At 36.6% G+C, this 20,295-nt stretch overlaps 3 protein-coding genes across 6 annotated transcripts; 2 read left to right on the top strand and 1 right to left on the bottom strand.

The window, feature by feature from the left end:
• Positions 1–2,785: 2,785 nt before the first annotated feature.
• LOC109131252 (uncharacterized) lies at positions 2,786–5,345 on the bottom strand. The gene is made up of 5 exons (XM_087506641.1): positions 4,714–5,345; positions 4,100–4,229; positions 3,725–4,009; positions 3,401–3,637; positions 2,786–3,308 (listed from the first exon to the last, which is right to left on the bottom strand). Exons 3-5 carry the CDS (start codon positions 3,725–3,727, stop codon positions 2,943–2,945), a joined length of 606 nt encoding a protein of 201 aa, XP_087362767.1. The 5' UTR covers positions 3,728–4,009; positions 4,100–4,229; positions 4,714–5,345; the 3' UTR covers positions 2,786–2,942.
• Positions 5,346–8,859: 3,514 nt separating this feature from the next.
• Positions 8,860–11,740, top strand: LOC104771676 (asparagine synthetase [glutamine-hydrolyzing] 3-like). Of its 3 annotated transcripts, XM_087505990.1 has the most exons (12): positions 8,957–9,042; positions 9,250–9,307; positions 9,397–9,543; positions 9,630–9,686; positions 9,894–10,029; positions 10,131–10,214; positions 10,472–10,497; positions 10,587–10,674; positions 10,769–10,820; positions 10,911–10,997; positions 11,082–11,189; positions 11,280–11,740. In XM_087505990.1, the coding sequence occupies exons 11-12, from the start codon at positions 11,094–11,096 to the stop codon at positions 11,493–11,495; spliced, it is 312 nt and encodes a 103-aa protein (XP_087362116.1). In that variant the 5' UTR covers positions 8,957–9,042; positions 9,250–9,307; positions 9,397–9,543; positions 9,630–9,686; positions 9,894–10,029; positions 10,131–10,214; positions 10,472–10,497; positions 10,587–10,674; positions 10,769–10,820; positions 10,911–10,997; positions 11,082–11,093; the 3' UTR covers positions 11,496–11,740. The 3 variants fall into 3 exon arrangements, with proteins under 3 accessions (XP_087362115.1, XP_087362116.1, XP_087362117.1); XM_087505989.1 differs by having other exon boundaries at positions 8,860–9,307; XM_087505991.1 differs by lacking the exons at positions 8,957–9,042; positions 9,250–9,307; positions 9,397–9,543; positions 9,630–9,686 and having other exon boundaries at positions 9,894–10,033; positions 10,135–10,214.
• Positions 11,741–11,916: 176 nt separating this feature from the next.
• Positions 11,917–13,229, top strand: LOC147919713 (auxin-responsive protein IAA13-like). Of its 2 annotated transcripts, none has more exons than XM_087505987.1 (2): positions 11,917–12,473; positions 12,751–13,229. In XM_087505987.1, the coding sequence occupies exons 1-2, from the start codon at positions 12,253–12,255 to the stop codon at positions 13,163–13,165; spliced, it is 636 nt and encodes a 211-aa protein (XP_087362113.1). In that variant the 5' UTR covers positions 11,917–12,252; the 3' UTR covers positions 13,166–13,229. The 2 variants fall into 2 exon arrangements, with proteins under 2 accessions (XP_087362113.1, XP_087362114.1); XM_087505988.1 differs by having other exon boundaries at positions 11,921–12,473; positions 12,754–13,229.
• Positions 13,230–20,295: the final 7,066 nt, after the last annotated feature.

Here is a 20,295-nt window from a genome sequence, read left to right as displayed (position 1 = left end):
ATAGACCCTTTTTTATGCAAACATAATTGTTACCATTCATTCAATCTCAAAAGAAGATAAAGAGTAGAACCCCATCAACCTAATGGTTGGATAAAGTAGGCTAATCAAACACATGCTTACAACAAACATAGATAGATAGATTAGAAAAACATAAACCCGTTTTTGATAGATCCATAGGAGCTCGGAGATAGAGGCTACATCATGATGTGTCAAAGACATTTCCACAAATACATTGAGAAATATAACATTAGTTACTATCAAAAGATTTTATGACATTGGAAAAGGGCTTTTAGTTTTATTAGTTGCCGTAGCATGCCACTTTGAGATAGCTAAAAGACGTGAACATGTTATCTCCACACATGAGTAAGGCAGAGACAAGATTCTCTTCATGGTGGAAGAGGTTGGATGCCTGCAAGGTTATCTCCCCAAGGGAGGAAGGCGGAGCCACGGTACCCTTCATGGTGGAGGAGGTTGGACACAAGGTTCTCTCCATAAGGGAGGAGGGCGGAGCCGAGGTTCTCTCTATGGTTGGTCATACATAATTGTGTGATACATCATTGATTAGTATACTATGTAATATACTTTTTATTTGAGAAGTTTCTTGAACCGACAATTTTAGTGATTAAATAAACTATGCAAAAATGAAAATAAATAGACGTATAATAGTTGGGTTAATGTGTTTATATAGATATTTTCTTAGATGGTGGTAAAGAATATATTTGTAACATACAATATACTTAGATGTAAAAAATACACCTAATGGTTGGATAAAATAGGCTAATCATACACAAGCTTACAACAAACATAGATAGATAGATTGGAAAACTATAAACTGTTTTTGATGGATTCGTAGGAGCTCGGAGACAGAGGTTACGTACATCATGATGTGTCAAAGAAACTTCCATGAATACATTGAGAAATTTAACATTAGTTACTATCAAAAAAATTTGTGACATTGGAAAAGGGTTTTTAGTTTCATTGGTTACCGGGGCATGCCACTTTGAGATAGCTAAAAGACGTAAACATGTTCTCTCCACAAATGAGGAGGGCAAAGCTAAGGTTCTCTCGATGGTGGAAGAGGTCGGACGCATGCAAGGTTATCTTCCCAAGAGAGGAAGGCGGAGCCGAGGTTCTCTTCATGGTGGAGGAGGTTGGACACATGATTCTCTCCATCAGGGAGGGGGCGGAGCCGAGGTTCTCTCAATGGTTGGTCATACACTATAGTGATGATACATCATTGATTTGTATACTATGTAATATATTCTTTATTCGAAAAGTTTCTTGAATCAACAATTTTAGTGATTAAAGAAACTATGCAATAGCTAAAATAAATAGACATATAATAGTTGACGTAATGTGTTTATATAGCTATTTTCCTAGGTAGTGATAAATAATATATTTGTACCATACAATATACTTAGGTGTAAAGAAATATATTTTTAATGGTAACAAAAATCAAAAATTTGTAAATGGATATAAATTAGCGTATTATAGCAAAAAAATGTTTTTTATAAATAACGTACGACAAATTTTAATATATTTGTATTAAATTTAATATTATTTACAAAATTTTAAAACTCGCACATCAGGCGGGTCCTTATCTAGTATATATATATAGAGCATTCTTCTAATATATAAACGGGGTGTTTGTTTGTTTTTTTTTTGCAGCAAGGAAGTCGTTGAAGCCGCGCTGTTGAATCAAGTTTGCTGGTTAGATGTGTCAGGAAAGTTCGACACAAAAGACATGTCTCTAGGAATAAAGTACTAGGTGATATTCGTGGTTAAGCTAGAAGATGAAGCTTATGGATGGGACTGGGCACCGGTTAAGCTGAAGTTGGTCGTGCCTAGTGGTGGAGAGACACCTCAAGAGCAGAGTGTGAGCTTTGTGGAACACATTGGGAAGCAATGGTTAGATATTTCGGCCGGTGAGTTCATTATGTCTAAGGAGAGCGTAGGAGAGATCAGCTTCTCATTGTATGAACACGAAGCCAATATGTGGAGGTCAGGGCTTATAGTCAAAGGCGTTGTAATTCGTCCTAAACACCAACTTTAACGCATTTTGTATGTATTAGTTTGATTGCTTGCTGGTTATATGAAACGTGAGTATTTTTACAGGTTTATATTGTTTATCAATACTGTATAAGTGTATATATATTTTTTTACATTTTGTTACTTTTACCATTTCGAATATCCATCAATTTTTATGTCTTCGCTTTTGTGAAAAGTGATTCTGCTATATCTATAGTATGGATATATCAAAAACATAAATGAAAAATAAAATGTTATTAATAAAATTTGTGTTTTTGTGCACCAATTTCTTCATTCTACAGTCACTACAAGAAAACACGCCGTTTGCGACTCCTAAAATAGTCGCTAAGTAGTCGCAAATAAGGGTTTTGCGGCTTCTTAGCGACCGTTTTTGGGAGTCGTTAAAAAATGGTCGCAAAATAAAACGGTCGCAACATCGTCTCTAATTTGCTACTGATTTCCAACTAGAAAGTATAGTCGTATGTAAGCAACTGTTAAGTGACTGATAGCTGGAGTTGCAAATTTCCGACAGAAATGCAACCAAGTTTACTTATGGACTGTTTTGTGACCATATTTAGAGTCCTATAGCGGGACGATTTTGGGACTAATTACAAGAGTCTGAATTTGGAGCTTTTGTTTATTATTTTGTTTGGTCACAAACTGGTAACATGTTTGTTATTTGGTTTGGTCACAAACTGGTCACATGTTTGTATTGGTTAATTTCTAATTTAAAACGCTATTAATTAAAAAGAAAATGATGATTAAAAATACTAATCATAGCAAAAGATTATCCTTATCATACCAAAACATCATCCTAATCATACCATAACATCATCCTAATCATACCATAACATCATCCTAAAAGAGTTTAAACACAAAAGATCATCCTAAATGAGAGGAAATACAAATCAAGTTCATTGGGTGGAAGAAGTGTTAGACAAAGGAGAACTGGCAGCTGCCGTGGCTTGTGTGGTGCCTACTCTCATGGCTTGTGTGGCTGGTTCATGGTCAGTAGAAGCAGAAGCCATAAACTCGGCCAACTCAGGATTTTTTTCTTTCATGAAGGCGAGGAGCTTTTGGAAGCTAGCCTGAGACTGTCGATGCTCCTCATCACGTCGTGCATTTTCAGCCTCGTGTTCAGCTATCTTGCGCCGAAGTTGATCTTGAAGATCCTGAACAGTTGATGGGCTCGCATAGCTCTCATTCCTTTTTCTTTTGTTAAGTGTCTCGACAAGAGATCCAAAGCTAAAAGGGTTGCCTTTGATATTTGTCTGAGTACACTGAAACAAAACATAACATTCAGTAAACATTCAGTTAAGAGAGAATAATTAAACCTCATTAAAAGAAAATCAAAAACATTAAGTAAAATTACCTGAAGAAAGATCTCATTCTTTTGACCAATGTTGAGAGTTCGATGACTTGAATGTTCAGGGGAATTATCTGAAGTATGTAGACCATCCTCATTCATTTCAGACAATTTCTCTTCTATGGTCTTCTCATAGGTCTCAGCAACTTGTTTCGCTTTTTGATCCACAAAAATTCCATCAGCCCGAGTATGTGTTTTCATAAACACTTCGCTAAGTGATCCACGACGTCCCAACTCTTCCTCCTACAATGATAGTCAAACAGATTAAATTCACATAAGCAGTATTAGAAAATCAGAAGTTACGTAATTGGATGGAAACCGAAGACTTGCCATTTCTTGATGAACTTGCACAAATGATTTTTGACTGGCTAAGTGTTTGTGCACTCCAACACCTCCACGAGTAGAGTTTCTGCACTATGAAGCATTCTCACTCTTCTCAATATCATCAGGTGTCTCCCAATGTTCCCACATCTCAGCCCATAATGTATCACCAATCCATGATGGTTGCACACCACTCCTCTTTGCTTGACTGACAATGCCTTTCATCCGCTTCTTGGCTATCTTCAAGAAACCTTCTTTAACAAGGTCAGTAATCCCGGAATCCCACATAAACTTCTGCTACATCACACAAACAGTTTAAGTTAGCAACAATTCTAAGTCATACATAGAGTAAACAATAAAATGTTGTGAAAGAGTCAAAATTACCGCAAACGTCCTGAAGTATCTCTCTTGAATGGGTATTGGAGTCACCTTCCAACTGTAGTAAGGCCCATCAAACTTCCTCCAAAAGATTCCAGCAATCGCTGGAGACAGCCTCCCTTCGTGTCTGTTAAACCTGTTATAAAAAACAAGAACAACAACAACTTATATCACAGACTAAAACCGAATGGTCCCAGAAGACTAAAATCGAATGGTCACAAGACTTATATCACAAGACTAAAACCGAATAACAATTTATACCAAATAAGAATCACAACAACAACTTATATCACAACAACAATTATATCACAACAACAACTTATACCAAATGAGAATCACAACAACAACTTATATCACCACAACAAACCTATATCACAACAACAACTTATATCAAACCTATATCAAAGTAAAACCGATATAAAACTTATATCACAACAACAACTTATATCACCACAACAAACCTATATCACAACAACAACTTATATCAAACCTATATCAAACTAAAACCGATATCAAATTTATATCACACAACTTATATCGAACCGATATAACTAAGAGGATCACACAACTTATATGAAACTAAAACAAGGAGAATTTATATTAATAAGGAGAATTTATACCATAAAGTCTCGATTCCAGGATTAAGATTTCGTTGAGGTGGATTAGGATGTGGGTTTCCTCATTCGTCGCCACCTTCCCCATTAGGGTTTGGTTGCTCTACACCAAACTGGAAATTCAGAACATGTTGCAGTACAGCTTCTGGAGCAGGAACCGGTGGTGGAAGAGTAGGAGACCGTGGCTGTGTCCTCGACGGTAACTGTGAAGGAAGGCTTCGATGCGAATTGGTCCCAGAATGGTTCCCAGACTGTGTCCTCGGCGGAAACTGCGAAGGAGGGCTTTGATGCGACTGGGTCCCGGAATGGTTCCCAGACTGTGTCCTCGGCGGAAACTGCGAAGGACGACTTTGATGCGAATTGGTCCCAGAATGTGTCGCCGATGGGTTGGACGAGTGAGAAGAAGTTTTGTGAGCACAGACACCTCTGGTGGCGTTTTGACCATTGTATGTCCTTACACCCGATGCAGTCCTGCCTCCACGACCTCTAGATTTACTACCCCTGAGCACCATTAGATCGATGAATGAAAAGAGAAATCAGATGAATGAAAAGAGAATAGTTTGGGAGAGAAATCGGTAAATCACCCTTTGAGAGAGGATAAAGTGTTAACCCTAGATCAAGAGTGGCTAATAATAAACGAAGAGAAGTCATTTTGGTTTACCTAGTTATTAACGAAAAGAATCGCAAATTAGTCATAGAGTAAGTTAACCTAGTTATTAACGAAACATGTCACTAATTGGTAGGAAAAGAGTGACAAATTGAGATAATCGTAATATAGTGGCAAATCAGTCGCAAAATGTGACCATTTTATGACTACCATATATACGTCACAAAATTTAAAATCTTGAATTCTACACATTATGAACAAAACTATTGATATAAATCACTAAAGAGTACTCATATTAGTAGTATAAAGTACATGTAATAGTAAGATTTAGTAAAACAATGTTTACTTCACTTAGTTTTGAATTTTTCTTCATTGCAACACATTCTCATATAAAAGAACATGTAACACTTAAGATAAATTTTGAACTTATAGATGTTTAGTTTATAGTCATGGAAATTTAATACTTTGAGAAAGTTATTATTGATAAGGTGAGCAAAACAAAGCATAAACTTCAACCTAAACATGTAAATGAATCTCAATTGTGAAATTTCAAAATAAAAAATATGGAGAGTGGCTAAACAGTCTTAAAAGTGTAGCTAAATCAGGTGTTAGTCGCAAAATCTTCAGACATCAGTCACAATATCGTTGCAAAACAGGTCTCTAATTGGTAGCAAAATAGTGACAAACTGAGATAGTCTTAATATAGTGGCAAATCAGTCGCAATATGTGACCATTTTAAGACTACCATTTATACGTTACAAAATAAAAATCTTGAATTCTACACATTATGAACAAAACTGTTGATATAAATCACTAAAGAGAACTCATATTAGTAGTATAAAATACATGTAATAGTAAGATTTAGTAAAACAATGTTTACTTCACTTAGTTTTGAATTTTTCTTCATTGCAACACATTCTCATATAAAAGAACATGTAACACTTAAGATAAATTTTGAACTTATGGATGTTTATTTTATAGTCATGGAAATTTAATACTTTCAGAAAGTTATTATTGATAAGGTGAGCAAAACAAAGCATAAACTTCAACCTAAACATGTAAATGAGTCTCAAATGTGAAATTTCAAAATAAAAAATATATAGAGTGGCTAAACAGTCTTAAAAGTGTGGTTAAATCAGGTGTTAGTCGCAAAGTCTTCAGATATCAGTCACAATATCGTTGCAATTTGTGACGTCTTTGTTACTAAATAGGGGTATAAAATGTGGACGCAAATAAGTCTTCAATATGCGACGTTTTTGCGACTATCTTTACCAACTATATAGTTCATCACAGAGTAGTCGCAAAATTGTGACCATTATGAGACAAAGTTATTTTCGACGCAAATTAGTCCTAATGTAGTCGCTAATTTAAGAACATTTTGTGACATTTATGTTTCGTTGTTAATAACCGACGTTTTTCTCTCCAATTTTTTGTTAGTCGTTGAGTCGTCGAAAATTAGTCTCAAAAGCGTCGCTGTATTTTGCGACTGAATAAGTAGTCACAAAATGTAGTCTCAAAATGCATGTTTTCTTGTAGTGAGTTAAAAATTTACAATGAAATAAACACGATCAAACATTTAATCTAATGTGCGCAATTAGAAACTTTTTCTAAAAGGAAACTAAAAGCAATAAGGGTATATGAAAAGCACATGAGAGGCACGTGTGGGGCTGAAGATGAGTTATGATATAGCTAGCCTATATATGAGTGACATATCACATATGTGTCGCTTAGGGAGATAGAGTTGATGAATCGGTGATGTGATGGTGGCTCTATTCTTTGTAACAGTGCATCGGAAGTTAAGAAAGGGAGTTTAATTTATACCGTTCCTTTCTCATCAGTATATATACTCTCAAACTAATAAAATGGAAATCTCCAAAAAGTTTGTTGACGTGCTACTAACATTTTTATTAGTTTGAGTATATATCACATTGATGCTTTATATTCATAAGGAACTTAAATTCTCAAAATAGGATTTTCTATAACTGAAGTAAGGTCACTTTACTTTGTGACTTCGTAAAATTTTTTCCCTTAAGTAGCCATGTCCATTGTCTCTATCATCACTAATATGTCTATCGACTATAATGCTCCAACTCAATAGTTTTCGTTGGTCTGATGGTCTCGGCGTTTATTTTCAAGATCTGCCCGTTTTGATATGGTTTTTGAGCTTTGTGGACTCTTTTTGGGTTTGGGAGATGAACTTCACGGTGATAAATCAAGTGGTAGTGGTCGTCTTATACGTTTCCAAGTGAGAAGGAATTGTCCTGTTACTGTTACTGTTAGTCTAATTCGAGAGAAAACTCTGTTTTCCAAAATTATTAAGTCTGCATGCGCTATTTGTTAGGGGTAGGTTTTCACTCCAGTACAAGGTTCGGCCTAGGAAAGGTCCAAGTAAACTTCAAAGGAAGGAGGGTATTTTGGACTTTTCTGGAGACGAACTGACACAGCTACCTATAAAAACAGGCGCACAATGCTCTTAAAAAGGGATCCGCATGAAAGAGAAGAGAATACGGAAAGAAAGTACAAGCTCCATCTTGTCCAAAGTTTAGAATCGACGAGCTCGTATCTCGTCTATTGTCTTTCATTCGCTATTTTGACTCGTCTAGTCCATCCTGTAGCCCGACCTTATAAAGAGAACTTCGTTCTTCTTTTTACCGAATTAAATATTTTAATTGTGACCGATATGGACATCAACACTACTCATTAGACACCAAGGTCTTTTAAATACGAGAATGTAAACAACGATGTATGATCCTACTCACAAAGTAACAAAGAAACATAGGCTTCCGAATGGCATGACATCTTGTACGCACGCAGTACGAAGCGGCTCGAATTGTAACAATATGTATAGATATATAAATTATATGTTTTTTTTTCCTCATTGTCACTGTAACGCATGTCTCCCAGTCCCACCACAGTTATGTTACTTTGCACGTTACCAAATAACTGTGGAAACTAGGGAAAGGGTAAGTCTATTTATTTTATTTTATTTTATGTTCCTCTCATCACTAAACCGAATTCTGGTGGTTCATTCTTTGTGTATTTGAAACCGGCTTTTTCACTAGAACCGGTAGAAACCAATCGCATCGGCTTTTTGACTAAACTGATCAGCTCGACGCAGGGTTTACATACAATATCCAACACCAACAATGTATTGTAGACACGTGTAGTTCACTAGTTCTTGTGAACCTCAGACCGTCTGCAAAAATTAACAGCATCTGAAGAAGTCATACTTCGTCTAAATCTTATATTGGGAAAGGAGAACAAGTCAAAAAAGAGAATAAGTCAAAGGGTGTTTTTTCTTCTTCTTTGTTTTCTGTCTCTTATCAAAAGGGGAAAAACCCTACAACTCATTCTTCTCTTAGCACGGAAAAAAGGAGTGGCTATATTGATCAGAGGAAGTTTTGAGGGTTTGACCAAAAAAAAAAAAAAAGGGAAATTACCTAGAATATTACATAAAAGTAGGTTTATTACTAGACTAACATGTTGAGATTTTCGACTTACTCAAATAACACATAAAAGTTTGCAAATTACTTCTATACCTAAGTTGTGTGTTTTATTACGTTTTATGTCATTTATAATTAAATTTGGTAAAAAAAAAAAAATTGAGATTTTAGGCTCTTGCTCTTGAGATCTTATGCTTTTACTTTAAATTGTCTTTGATTTTAGAGAGAAAAAAACAAAAAAAACTTGAATGATCAATTACTTTTTTTTGATTCTCTTAAAATTGGGTGGGCAAAAAACATCAGATTGATTCCTTCTAATTTGATTCACTTTCTCTCTCGACAACAAAATTTCAGATCTAGTTTAGTTTTTATTTTATTCTCTGCTTTGAAATCCATGTTCGGGGTTTAGAAATCTACGTCATATGATTTGTGTGTTTTTATCGGTTGTGAAACGGAGCTTTGAGATTTTCGATTTTTTAATTTTGAAATTAGGCTAAGGAGAGGAAGAAAGAGATTATCAAGCTTCAGGAAGATCTCAAGGATGCTGAAAGTAATGATTCTTAATTTGAAAAAGGCTTTGCGAGATGTTTCTATAACTGGACGGGTCTCTTTTACTAAATGCATTTTTGTGTCATTCAGGTGCTTTTCATCGTGATTTATTCCCAGCGAATGCTTCTTGCAAGTGTTATTTCTTTGATAACTTGGGAGTATTCAGCGGTATGAGGATTGGAGAAGCTTCTGAAGCCAGATTTAATGATGTTCTTCGTCGTAGATTTCTCAGACTAGGTATTGAACATTTTTGTATTCTCTTTGTTACCTTTTGTGTTTGTGTGCTTAACTTATTATGAACTTCTGTTATCATTTATCTCTAGCGAGGATAAGGAGGAGAAAGAAATCAACTCAATCATCTAAAAGATTGCGGTCCTCAGGTTTGTTTAGTCTTCCTTTTTCCATTATCTCACATTTATAATTTCCTTAATGCATTTCTTGCCCATAAATTGGAAAATGTTCGAGGATTAAAAAAAAAAAAAACCCTAATTTGTTGGATGAGTTTGGTCAAATTAAGTTCCAGATTCTAAAATCCCTAATTTCTTGATTGCTATTAGTTACGGTTAGTTCGATTTGTCTTTTTGTAGGTTATAGTCAGAATGAAGCCTCCAAGCAAAGGTGAGGAAGAGGAGATGATAGTTAAAAAGCTCTCCAACGATGCCTCACACTATCAATGAACAGACTTTCACATTCGACTCGATTGCTGTCCTGGAGTCAACTCAGGCAAGTATTTAGTTTCATCATTGGGGTGTCACTGTATTTACTTATTTATCTCATGATTTACATAGGCTAAGAAGTTTTTATATTTCGTGTCTTCTTTGCAGGAAGAGATCTTTCAGCTTGTGGGAGCCCCTCTTGTAGAGAACTGTCTGGCTGGATTTAACAGTTCTGTTTTTGCCTATGGACAGGTAGTCATCCCTCCTTTCTCAATGTGTTCCTTTGGGATTGAATTGAAAGTTCTTAAACCACATGGTTGAAATTCTAACATTTGCTTTTCATAAGCTTCTCAATATTAAATTTGTTTCTATTTTCATAAGCTTCTATTTTCATAAGCTTCTAACATTTAAATAATCTTGTGTCATAACAATATTAAATTTGTTTTGAGCCTCTATTTTCATAAGCTTCTCAACTCTTTTTAACTGATAACTCTTCTTTCTTTGAACAGCCATTGGGAACTATTCATTTTCCGAGGTATATATATACATATATTTATGCCAAAAACTCTTGTTTGATCTTCATGAAACTGGAGTTTTTTCCTTACTCAATTTCTTTTCTTGAAGTGGGAGGCTATTCCATGGGGTCTTGAAGGTGTTCTTGCGTATCTAAAGCAGAGCTATAACAATCCTCCGATCTACATTCTTGAAAATGGTAACACTTCATTCTATTTTGTCTTCTTGCTCTGTTCTGTCTGTTTGAAAGCACACCTTTTTGTTCTTAATTAAGATTCTTCTAACCACACCAGGTAAACCGATGATACACGACTCGATGATGAGAAAAACCCTTATCTACCAAAGGTTTTATAACAAAAACTTTGTGCTTCCTGGAGCCTTGATGAAAATTTTCCAGCTTTGCTAATAACTTTTAACTTTTGGGGGTAAATGCAGCACATTCTATACAGGCAGAAAGAACAGTTCAGTGATGGAGTAGGATACAGCTGGATTGATGGTCGAAAAGATCATGCAAACAAACATGTAATCAGATATCTCTTTTTATTCATATATAGAATCTTAAGTCACAGTTTGATAATGTGATGCTTTCATTTCTCTCTTGGTAAGGTCTCTGACACAATGCTGATGAACGCAAGCTTTGTCTTCCCTGATAACACACCTATGACAAAAGAAGCTTACTACTACAGAACCATCTTTGAAAAGTTCTTCCCTAAGGTAATGATTTCATCCACATAACTAACTTTGTCACCTTGATTGTCTTGATCTTTGCTTCTGATATGTTTTTCGTAATATACAAATGAGCAGAGTGCAGCTAGAGCGACTGTACCAGGAGGTCCAAGTGTGGCATGTAGTACAGCAAAAGCTGTAGAGTGGGACGCATCTTGGTCACAGAATCTTGATCCGTCAGGTCGTGCGGCTCTTGGAGTTCATGTTGCAGCTTATGAGGGAGAAGATAAAGCAGAAGATCCTCGTCCGGGGAAGGTGCAGAAACTAGCAGAGAAGACTGCAGGGATTGTTTGAGAATAAGCAAGGTTTAAAAGCTACCTACTACTTATCCTCTTTTGTAGGATTGATGACTGAATAGGCAATCTTTATTCTTTCCTTCTGGGGTTTTGCAACACTCCATGGAGACCGAGTTGAGTTAGCCCTGAATTGTGTACCTAAATAATAAGTTGCTGGTGAATTTCTGTTTTCTACAGTTGTTAGACTATGACTATCCATGAAAGCTTGATGCTACTTGAGATTATTAATGTTGTTTTCATGAATTCGATTCTTCCTAATTTTTTTCTTCTAAACACAAAGTGTTTTGCTCAGTATTCTTTGTTCAAGTCTAGATTTTGTTTCAATTTCGTATTGAGAAATTCAAAACTATAATCAAACGGGCTGAGTTGATGTTTGAGTTCAGCGATATACAAGATAAAGGATGACCTGGTATGGCTTTAGATATACAAGATAAGTTGTGTGGTTAATCCTCTCTCTCTTTCTCTCTTTCTCTCTTTCTTCTTCTTCAAAAACTCTCTCTTTCAGATTTCAAGAAACCCTTAAAATCCTCTCTCTGTCTCTTTCTGTTTGTTTGTTTTCTTGTTTCCTTCTCCCTCTCTCTCTCTCTTTCTTTCTTTGTCTGCTTTCCCAGGTTTTTTCTTTTGCTCTCTCTCTGCTCTGCGTTCTTGACTCTCAAAAGACTCTCTCTTTTGTGTTGATTTTGGATTCTTAGGGCTCTTTCTTTTTGTGTTTCTGTTGTTGTTGTTGTTGTTGTTGTTGTTGTTGTCTGTCTCTGATGATTACTGAACTTGAGATGGGGAAAGGTGAGAGTGAGCTTGAGCTTGGTCTTGGGCTGAGTCTCGGCGGTGGAACGGCGGCCAAGATTGCTGGTAAATCAGGTGGTGGCGCGTGGGGAGAGCGTGGTAGGCTTTTGACTGCTAAGGATTTTCCTTCTGTTGGCTCTAAACGTGCTGCTGACTCTGCTTCTCACGCTGGTTCATCTCCTCCTCGTTCAAGGTTCGTTTTTTTCCAACTAAATCAAGTGTTTGATGTGAAATTGTTATTCTTCTCGGAACAGAGTTTGTTTAGGAGTTTCTTAAAGACTCTTTAGTGTGTTTAGCTGTTGTTAAAGAGCTCTAGCTCAATCATTCAGAAAGATTTAGTGTATTCTTGATGTAGGAACAAGGGCTCTGTTTTTGGAATTAGGAATCTTGATTAGCTGAATCTGTTCTTGGTTGTTCTTGAATTTGGATATAGGAACAAGTCCTGACTGATATGTTTGCTTTGTTTGTAGCAGTCAAGTTGTGGGATGGCCTCCTATTGGGTCACATAGGATGAACAGTTTGGTTAATAACCAAGCTACAAAGTCGGCAAGAGAAGAAGAAGAAGCTGGTAAGAAGAAAGTGAATGATGATCATCAGCCTAAAGATGTGACAAAGAAAGTGAATGGGAAAGTGCAACTTGGGTTTATTAAGGTGAACATGGATGGAGTTGCTATTGGAAGAAAAGTTGATTTGAATGCTCATTCTTCTTACGAGAATTTGGCCCAAACACTAGAAGATATGTTCTTTCGCACTAATCCGGGCACTATCGGGTTAACTGGTCAGTTCACTAAACCGTTGAGGCTTTTGGATGGATCGTCTGAGTTTGTACTTACTTATGAAGATAAGGAAGGAGACTGGATACTACCCTCTATAGTTAAAATGTAATTTTGTATGGTTATTGTTCATTACCTCTCGAAAATATGATAAATAAACAATTACGAATTACATAGGTTGTTCTAGTAACATCTCTTACTTTTTCTAGTAACATCTCTTACTTGTTCCATTTCCGGTGAACAACAACGACAATTTTAGCTAGGGTTATAGAAGAAGATATGTTGAAGATGACTACAAAATTACAATAATATCGTTCATTAAAACGGATTTATGGACCTACACTAAGCAAAAGAATGTTATGTACGTACTCTAATCTCAAGAACATTATGTACGTATGCGTTCATATGTACGTACACGTTTATATGTACGTACACGTTCGATTTTAGGTTTAATGAACCCGAAATTACCAGAATATCCTCGTCTTCTACCTCTAACATACGACTGAAAACCCTAATTTTCCCTGCCTCACTTTATTTTTTTACGACTTATGTCTATTTTTTTGGTTTCACTTGTGGGTTTTTTACTCAACTATTATAGATTTTCATCTCAACATCTGATTTCTAAATTAAAAACCTATAAAAAGTGAGTTATATAGATTTTCGAACAAATATCTAGCTCTTCCATGGATGAACCCAGAGGAAAGATTAACGAAACATAGTAGGAAAAAGACGTCTGCTACAAACGTTATTACATGAACACCATAGATCGGAAGAACAGCAAACATGTTTAGATCTACCTCCAATAAGTCTATCGCAACGCTAGACTGTCTTTGACAGCTCAAACAAATTCGTGTTATTCTGGTAAGACTTTACAGCTGTCAAAAATGCTTACTAAATCTACCACGGACAAGAAACCTACCATCACACTCCGAAAACTATTTCAAAAAAACAAACAAGTATATCAAAAATATCTGTAAGGAGAGAAGGCTGTCGCAAAAATCTGTCGCAACAGGCCATTAGTCTACCATAAATATCTTCCCACCCTTTTACGTTTGCCGCTACACGCGCTAAAAACAAAAGTCTATCATCAAAGGGAAATTCCTCTACCAACTTAATCTACCGAATCGATTTCATGTACGTCCACCGATAAGTGTACCAACACTACAACTAAGTGTACCATCTACAGTGACCGATAAGTGTACCAAGACTACAACTAAGTGTACCAAGACTACAACTAAGTGTACCAAAAATATCTGACGTACACCTTTAATCAGTCCACGTGTATAAATCTACCATCAAAGGATCGGTAGACTTAGTCCCAACTTCCAATGTTTTTTTTTTCTAATGGCATTAGCCGTAATTACGTTTTTTTCTCAACACTAGTTTCAGGGGTAGTATAGGTACAAGGTGTTAGTCTAGTCATTACAAACAATTGTATGTTGCTTTTGTAATAAGGAAGCTTTTATGCAATATAAGAAGTTTTGAGGTTCACAAGATAAGAGTTACATGTTTATATATTAATAATGTCTATACAGCTTGGAAAATGTGGATAGAAATTATGAATATAAGATGTTTCTGTTTAAGTTTTAATCAGGACGTACGTTCGGCACATACATAAATAAAAAAAATAACACAAATTGGGAAGAAAAAAATAGGGGGACTAAATAAGTAATAACAAACATATATAATTAAATAATTACATATAAATAATGAATGATAAATGATACTTTAAAAGAATAATAATATAAGCTAAAAATTTTCATCTAGCATTTCAGTAAATTAATTCGTATAATTATCTAAAATATTTTAATTGATCTTTTCAGAAAATATAAACAAACGTGATTACGTACCAAAATTTGTGTCTGATTGTTTATTTATCAAAAAATGTCTCCCTACAGTTGCACTGCAGTTTCCTCTTCTTTTTTTTTTTTTTCTTGTTGAATATAGTAGTAAGTAAAACATACGTTTTGTGCATCACTTCGTCCACCAAGGGTGAGCAAAATATTAATAGAAGAAAAGTTATATATATTCAACAATTTCAATAATGTATTAATTTGTGTCACACGTTTGAGTTAAGGTATGAAAACATGAAAGAAAATAGTGTCAATAATGTAGTCCACATAATATAGTCAAGTTTATTTTTGTACTAGATTAGGATCCGTGCTAGAGCACGGATTGAAATTTTTTTTATTTAAATTATAATTTTACAGTAAAATATAATTTATATGATTGTTTTTAAAAGTTTTTTTGGATAAATTATTATATAATAAAATCATATGCTAAATATAATGGCTTGAAAAAAATACCTATTTTGTAAGTTTTATATTGTTAATTTTGTAATTTTATGTTTGAGAAATGATTATATGTTTGTTTTTTGTTTTTATTTTAATTTTTGAACATGTTTGGTGAATGTTTTTTAATATGATCCGTGCTTAGTTAAGATTTTATTTTCAACTGCAATAAGATCTCGTAAATCACGATTAAGTATGATAAATTGCCAATATTTTATTCTTTTTTACGTCTAACCATATATTTTTATGTTTAACAGTATATATTTTGTAACAATACATGGAATACTAAAAATTTTATTTTGAAAATTGTATTAATCAATGGAATATTCTCTTTAACCATATATTTTTATGTTTAACAGTATATATTTTGTAACAATACATGGAATACTAAAAATTTTATTTTGAAAATTGTATTAATCAATGAAATATTCTCTTTAAGAAGATTTTTTGGGATATTGTTAAGTGTATTCATATAGACCAATTAATCAATAACCTTTTTTTGTAACCAACCTATATTTAATCTATAACCTATTTTGTAACCAACTTTTAAAAATTATATAGTTTACAAAAAAAATTGTATACTTCCATTTTATTATATAGGAGATTTGATTTAAGACGTCATGTCGACGTGTCCATACGTAGCTCCAATTTAAACTTGTTTCCAACCAAACACGTACTTCCAATAAATCACTATAAATAGTCAAACCTCTCTTAGATCTTTTCACATATGCAAAACAGAGAGATATCGATTAGAAAGAGATCATAAAAAATGGGGTTGAGTGTTCATCATCCTCTATGCAATTTCACTCGTCAGTCTTTTCTTCTATATGTGTTTTTAATTTCAACATTTTCCATTGTAGCTTCAGCTTCGCTTTCTCTAAATACGGACAAAGAAGCTTTGATCTCGTTTAGGTCTCACATAAGCTGTCAAAAACCTTATTCGGTATAAAAGGTTTTCTTATTTCTCAAGTTGTGTTGGCAAAGCCTTATATACAAGTACAATATTTAACCTAATACCAAAGTATGGAAATAACCCAAATATACAACATTTATATGTTAATTACATAGATGAGCCCTGGCTCATAATACCCCCCACAAGCTGGAGTATGGAGATCACGAATATCCAGCTTGAGAAAAAACTCATCGAACTCCTTGCGACCAAGAGCCTTTGTAAGAATATCAGCCAACTGAAACTTAGTCGAAACATGCTGAGGAGCAATAACACCCTTAACAATCTCATCCCGAACAAAATGATAGTCCGACTCAATATGTTTCGTTCGTTCATGGAAAACATGATTCTTACTCAGGTGAATAGCAGCCTTATTATCACAATGAAGTGGCACAGGAGCAGAACAATCAACGCCCATGGAGACAAGAACCTCCCGCAACCACAAAATCTCACAGACAGTCTCCGACATGGCCCGGTACTCTGCTTCAGCCGAAGACCGAGAGACAACATCCTGTTTCCGTGTCTTCCAAGAAATCGGAGAACCACCCAATTGAATAAACCAAGCCATGAGTGATCGCCGTTGCAACGGACAACTATTATAGTCAGCATCACACCAAGCCGAGAGAGAAAGATCAGTAACAGCTCGAAGCAAAATTCCCTGACCCGGATTCCCTTTGAGATAACAAACAACCCGACAAGCTGCCTGCCAATGTCTGGGACAAAATATGAATGGCATAGGAGAGATCCGGGCGAGTGACAGCAAGATAAATGAGGCGACCAACTAAACGTCGATAACGAAAAGGATCAGGTAACAACTCACCGTCGACTATAGCCAAGTGATGATTTTGTTCTAACGGATGAGAAACCGGTTTTGCACCGAGTAAGCCCGTGTCAGAGATAATATCAAGCGTGTACTTGCGTTGAGAAAGATACATGCCTGTCGAATTTCGAGCCACTTCAATACCCAAAAAATACTTAGAAATACCAAGATCTTTCATATGAAAACAGGAACTCAATTATTCTTTAAACGCAGTGATTACCATAGCCGAGCTCCCGGTAACAATAAGATCATCAACATACACAAGAACGTGAATGCGACGATCATCAGCAGCAAAAATGAACAAGGAGTAGTCCTTGTGACTCTGAGTCAAACCATAGTCCTTAAGAGCAGTCGAAAGCTTCGAAAACCAGCAACGAGGCGCCTGTTTGAGACCGTAAAGGGACTTGTGTAGACGGCAGACTTGTGTTTTATCAGCAGTACGGAAACCCGGAGGAGGACGAATGAAGACTTCTTCTTCCAAATCCCCATGTAGAAAGGCATTATGGACATCCATTTGATGTACCTCCCAATCTCGAGAAACCGCAACCTCCAAAAATGACCGCACCATCGTCATCTTACAGACAGGTGCGAAAGTCTCTTTATAATCGAGACCCTCAGTCTGATGATTACCGAGAACCACAAGACGAGCCTTGTAACGCTCAAGCGTTCCATCAGATCGGTACTTCAAAGTAAACACCCATTTGGAACCAAGGGCTTTCTTCCCTGGAGGCAAGGTTTCAACCGTCCACGTACCTTGGTTTTCAAGAGCTATGATTTCAACACGAACTGCTTCACGCCAATTTTCATCTTCAAAAGCCTCAGCATATGTGCGAGGAATAACACCCACAGTGATCGCAGCAAGAAACGCACGATGATTGGCCGAGAACTGAGAACAATCCACATACGAGTCAATCAGATACCAACCAGATTCAAATAAAACATCCTCATGTTCCAAATGAGTCGTGTTAGTCACGTAACCATCAAGACGTTTAGATTTAAACTTCTCACGACATCCTCTTCCCATAGGAGCACCAACATCATTATCATCATTAACAGAAGAGATAATACACTCATAGGTCTCAGCAGAGACATCGGGAGAAACAGGGGATATCGGAGAAAACGAGTCATCACTCTCTGGTGAAGACAGCGTAGGACTCACAGAAGGAGATGCCGGAGAAGAGACATCCGGTATAGTAGGATCAGTGATGATCCCCGAGACCTCAACACGAGGACTATCAGCAGGTACAACTGCAGTAGGCAGAGTCGGAGCCAAAACTGGCGCCAAAAAATCATCCTCATCATCCGGTATAGGAGAGCAAGAAGTCAAAGGAGTCAAGGGAGTAGGAGACTCCAAAGAATTCTTAGCAAAAGGATATTCATTCTCAAGAAACACAAATTCACGGGATGTAGAAATCACACCACTCTCAAGATCATATATCTTCCAACCCTTCTTCCCGTAAGGGTAACCAAGGAAAACAGAGCGATTGCTCCGAGAAGCAAACTTATCGCCGCCATGTCGTTGATTATGAGCATAGCATAAGCAACCAAACACTCGTAAATGATTCATAGGCGGTAGTCTGTTGTATAGCATCTCGAAAGGAGTCTTACCTTGTAAAACCACCGTAGGCGTTCGATTAATTAAATAACTTGCGGTAAGAACACAAAAGCTCCAAAACTCCACCGAAAGATGTGCTTGAAACCGCAAAGCCCGTGCAACATTAAGGATGTGTCGATGTTTCCGTTCGAGTCTCCCGTTCTGTTGTGGAGTACCAACACAAGAGGTCTCGTGAATTATGCCTTTCTCGCTGAAAAACCACCGAGACTGAGAAACTCGGATCCATTATCACTTCTAATGGTTTTGACTTGCTTGGCGAACTGTTGTTCAACCATAGAAATGTAATCGCGCAGAGTAGAGGCAGCATGAGACTTGTTTGGCAATAGATACAACCACACAGCACGAGAATAATCATCAACAATGGTGAGAAAAAATCGAGAACCACAGATTGTCGTTGTCCGATACGGACCCCACAAATCACAATGAACTAGATCAAAAACCGAAGAAGTTTTATTATTGCTCAAAGGAAAAGAGTCTCGTGTTTGCTTGGAACGAATACAAACGTCACATGTTTTGGAATCAAAAACATTACTACTACTACTAGAAACAGAAAACTGCATCAGCTCCATGGTCGTAGATGAGGGGTGTCCCAAGCGACAGTGCCATACGTCCTTAGTTTGGTGATCCAAAGCTCTTGTTACCGCTGCAGAGGCCATCCCTCGATAAAAATACAAACCATTGTCCTGTTCACCCGCTCCAATCACCGTCTGTGTGATGCGGTCCTGAACAACACAAATCTTATCAGATATCTGAAAGATACAGCTCCTATCTCTAGTTAACTGAGAAACCGATATGAGATGACATTGCAATCCATCAACAAAAAACACATTCAGTAACCGAAGATGAGACCCAAGAGAAACTGTCCCTTGCTTAGTCGAAATAGTGAACCGACCATCCGGCAATTTTATGAACATTGGTGCCATATCACAAACATCCAACAGAAAGTCAAGACTACCCGTCATATGATTCGATGCACCGGTGTCAATGATCCAAGATTCAATGAAAAACTTACCCGAAAGATGATCATTAGTACTAGCTTTCCTTGTATTGAGCATCTCCTTTAGCTTTTTCCACTCTTGATCACTCAAACCACTAAACCCCACACGATCTGCCTCTGTGATCGATGTTGAGCCCACAAACGCTGGTGAGGAAGTCGCGACATGATGAACTTGTGACGTCTCAACACGCTTTAAAGGAAGAGTAGTCACCCGACGATCGACAGCGGAAGGATTAGAACCACCGCGCAGAGTAGTTGGAAGTTTAGAACGTGGGCGATCGCCCCACCACCATGGATAACCGATCTTGCGAAAGCAATGATCAGCTAAATGTCCTTTTCGCCCACAACTCGTACATAACGCAGACGGATCACGTAATGGTGATGACCCAGCCATACGAGGAGCAGTTTGAACAGCAAAACTAGCTCCTTCATTTCGTGTTCCCAACAATCGACTAGCACGCTTAGATTCCTCATCTTGCGATACAACCTGATATGCCTCATCCACCGACGGAAGTGGATCACGGGAGAGAAGAGAAGACTTGACAGCCCCAAACAGACTTTCATCAAGCC

Source organism: Camelina sativa, chromosome 20 (genome assembly GCF_030686135.1).
Source record: "Camelina sativa cultivar CO46 ecotype springtype chromosome 20, ASM3068613v1".
Classification (NCBI taxonomy): domain Eukaryota; kingdom Viridiplantae; phylum Streptophyta; class Magnoliopsida; order Brassicales; family Brassicaceae; genus Camelina; species Camelina sativa.
This window is presented reverse-complemented; position numbering and strand designations above follow the sequence as displayed.